At 41.6% G+C, this 1,934-nt stretch overlaps 1 protein-coding gene across 1 annotated transcript; it reads right to left on the reverse strand.

Annotated features, from left to right (window-relative positions):
• Positions 1–738: 738 nt before the first annotated feature.
• Positions 739–1,514, reverse strand: LOC111662566 (transforming acidic coiled-coil-containing protein 1-like; the record flags this gene model as incomplete). Its single annotated transcript, XM_023416464.2, has 3 exons — positions 739–976; positions 1,087–1,193; positions 1,284–1,514. Coding segments are annotated over 3 exons (468 nt in total), but the record flags the coding sequence as incomplete, so codon positions are not given.
• Between the last annotated feature and the right edge of the window lie 420 nt (positions 1,515–1,934).

Consider the following 1,934-nt stretch of genomic DNA (forward strand, 5'->3'; position numbering starts at 1 on the left):
TTCAGTTTCATGTTGGCAAATATGCATTTATTACCACCACCAAGGTGGGTATGTTTTCACCCATCTCTTGCTTGCAGGATTACTCAAAAAGTACAGAACCGATTTGCACCGATTTGGATGGGACATGGGCCAGGCAAGAACCCAATAAACTTTGGGGGAGATCTGGATCATTTACTAGAAATATATGTTTTTTTGACATTGGCCTTGGTGGAGGTCTGTGCTCTCTAGTACAGTATGTGCTATGTTGAAGGACCCCCAAGGAATTAATGCTGCAGGGGTCATACTGAAAGCACAGTAAATTACGACCTTTTAATATCACTGTGATCAAACCAAATCATAAATGTGCTTTACATTTTGAGCCAAATGGGTTAGATTTAGAACAAAAATCTGATGAAGAACTATCTAGTTTCACAATCCAGGAATAGAAACTTTTCCAATAAAAGAGGAACAAAAAGTTATGTAGTTCCTCTTGGTGCAAGAAGTGAGAAGCTGATGGGAACGGAAATTTATCCCCAACTAAACGCAAAGAGAAAACCAACTGAAATAAACAGACAGGAAACATCAGGTTCTGTGGGGATTGTGGTAGATCTTATTCGTTTACAGTAATGATTCCTGAACAGCACAATTGATTTGAAAGTAATGCAATGATATTTAAACATGCTGTGTTCAGCACTTTTTACTTTTTACTTCACTTTTTAGACTTAAGAAGTAAAAGTATGAGCCAACACAGAAATTTTGATGCAAATCTCCCCCAGTGAAAGGTTTGAACCAGAGTAATTTTTCAGCGCACCCTTCCTTTCACCCACACAGTTAAACACAATGAATCCATTTTGATCACATTTTCAATTATCCCACCTTTTGAAGGACAGCTCTTTCAAGTGACTCCACCTTCATCTGCTCCTTCCTCAGGCTGGCATTAAGTGCGACACCCTCAGCGTTGGCCTTGGCACGTACCTGGGCTATCTCTTCATTAGCTCTGAGAGTGGAGGAGACGGAAGAAAGAGGGATAGATGGTTAGAATCAGCCTTGAACTCCAGTGGTTTTTCTAAACAGCTGTCTTATGACCAAAACTTGTTCATCTCTTACTTGTCCAGTTTCTCCTCAGCATGCACTTTGAGGGTTTGGTATCGTTGCTCCTCTTGCTTGATCCTTATTAGGTAGTCCTGCGCACACTTCTTCAGCACCTCCTCATTCTAGAGAGATATGTGTAGATAATATCTAGTAATCTGGCTATTACTTGATGGTGGACTACACTGCATAATGGGATATATAGTTATACTGACCTTCTTGAAGCCCTCCAGAACTCCCTTCATGTTTTCATACCTCCTGAAGAGGTCAGCGAAGGAGCGCTCCACAGAGTTGAGGTCCGCCAGGGCCTGATCCCTTTCTAGGGTCAACTGCCTGACTGACTTGCTGCAGGACAGGGTCTTCTGCTGCTGTTCATCCTCTGCAACCAACAGAGGAGTCAAAATATAAGAAAAGGGCTGTATGCATATGACAACTTCAATACTGAACTGAAACAGCACAGTCAAATGCAGCCTTGAAAGGTATGTGGGTTCACCATCAGAACACACATTACTTTAATTGTGTAGATATTACCTCAGAAGACAGTGCAGCCAGAAAATGTTAGGGCAGTGTGTTTTTATTGTACTGGCTCTGTAGACTACTCCAGCACACTGGCTTTAAAATAAACCAATAACTGCAAGATTAGTCCCAACTCTCAGTTTTATGGGTATTTACATCCAAACTGGGTGTAGGACTCATTTTTACTGCCAAACAGTGAAATGCACATGACTAACCAAGTCATCAACATGACCGCAGTACAATTAATCACATGTTTCATATCCTGAAGACTAGACTGAAGGCAAAAAGCCCCCAAAACAATCAAGAAATGAAGACTGCCAAGGTACAGGCCTGGCAAAGCTTCACCAGGG

This window comes from Seriola lalandi, unplaced genomic scaffold (genome assembly GCF_002814215.2).
Source record: "Seriola lalandi dorsalis isolate HSWRI2012SDOR001 ecotype SW California unplaced genomic scaffold, Sedor1 jcf7180002000603, whole genome shotgun sequence".
Lineage (NCBI taxonomy): Eukaryota > Metazoa > Chordata > Actinopteri > Carangiformes > Carangidae > Seriola > Seriola lalandi.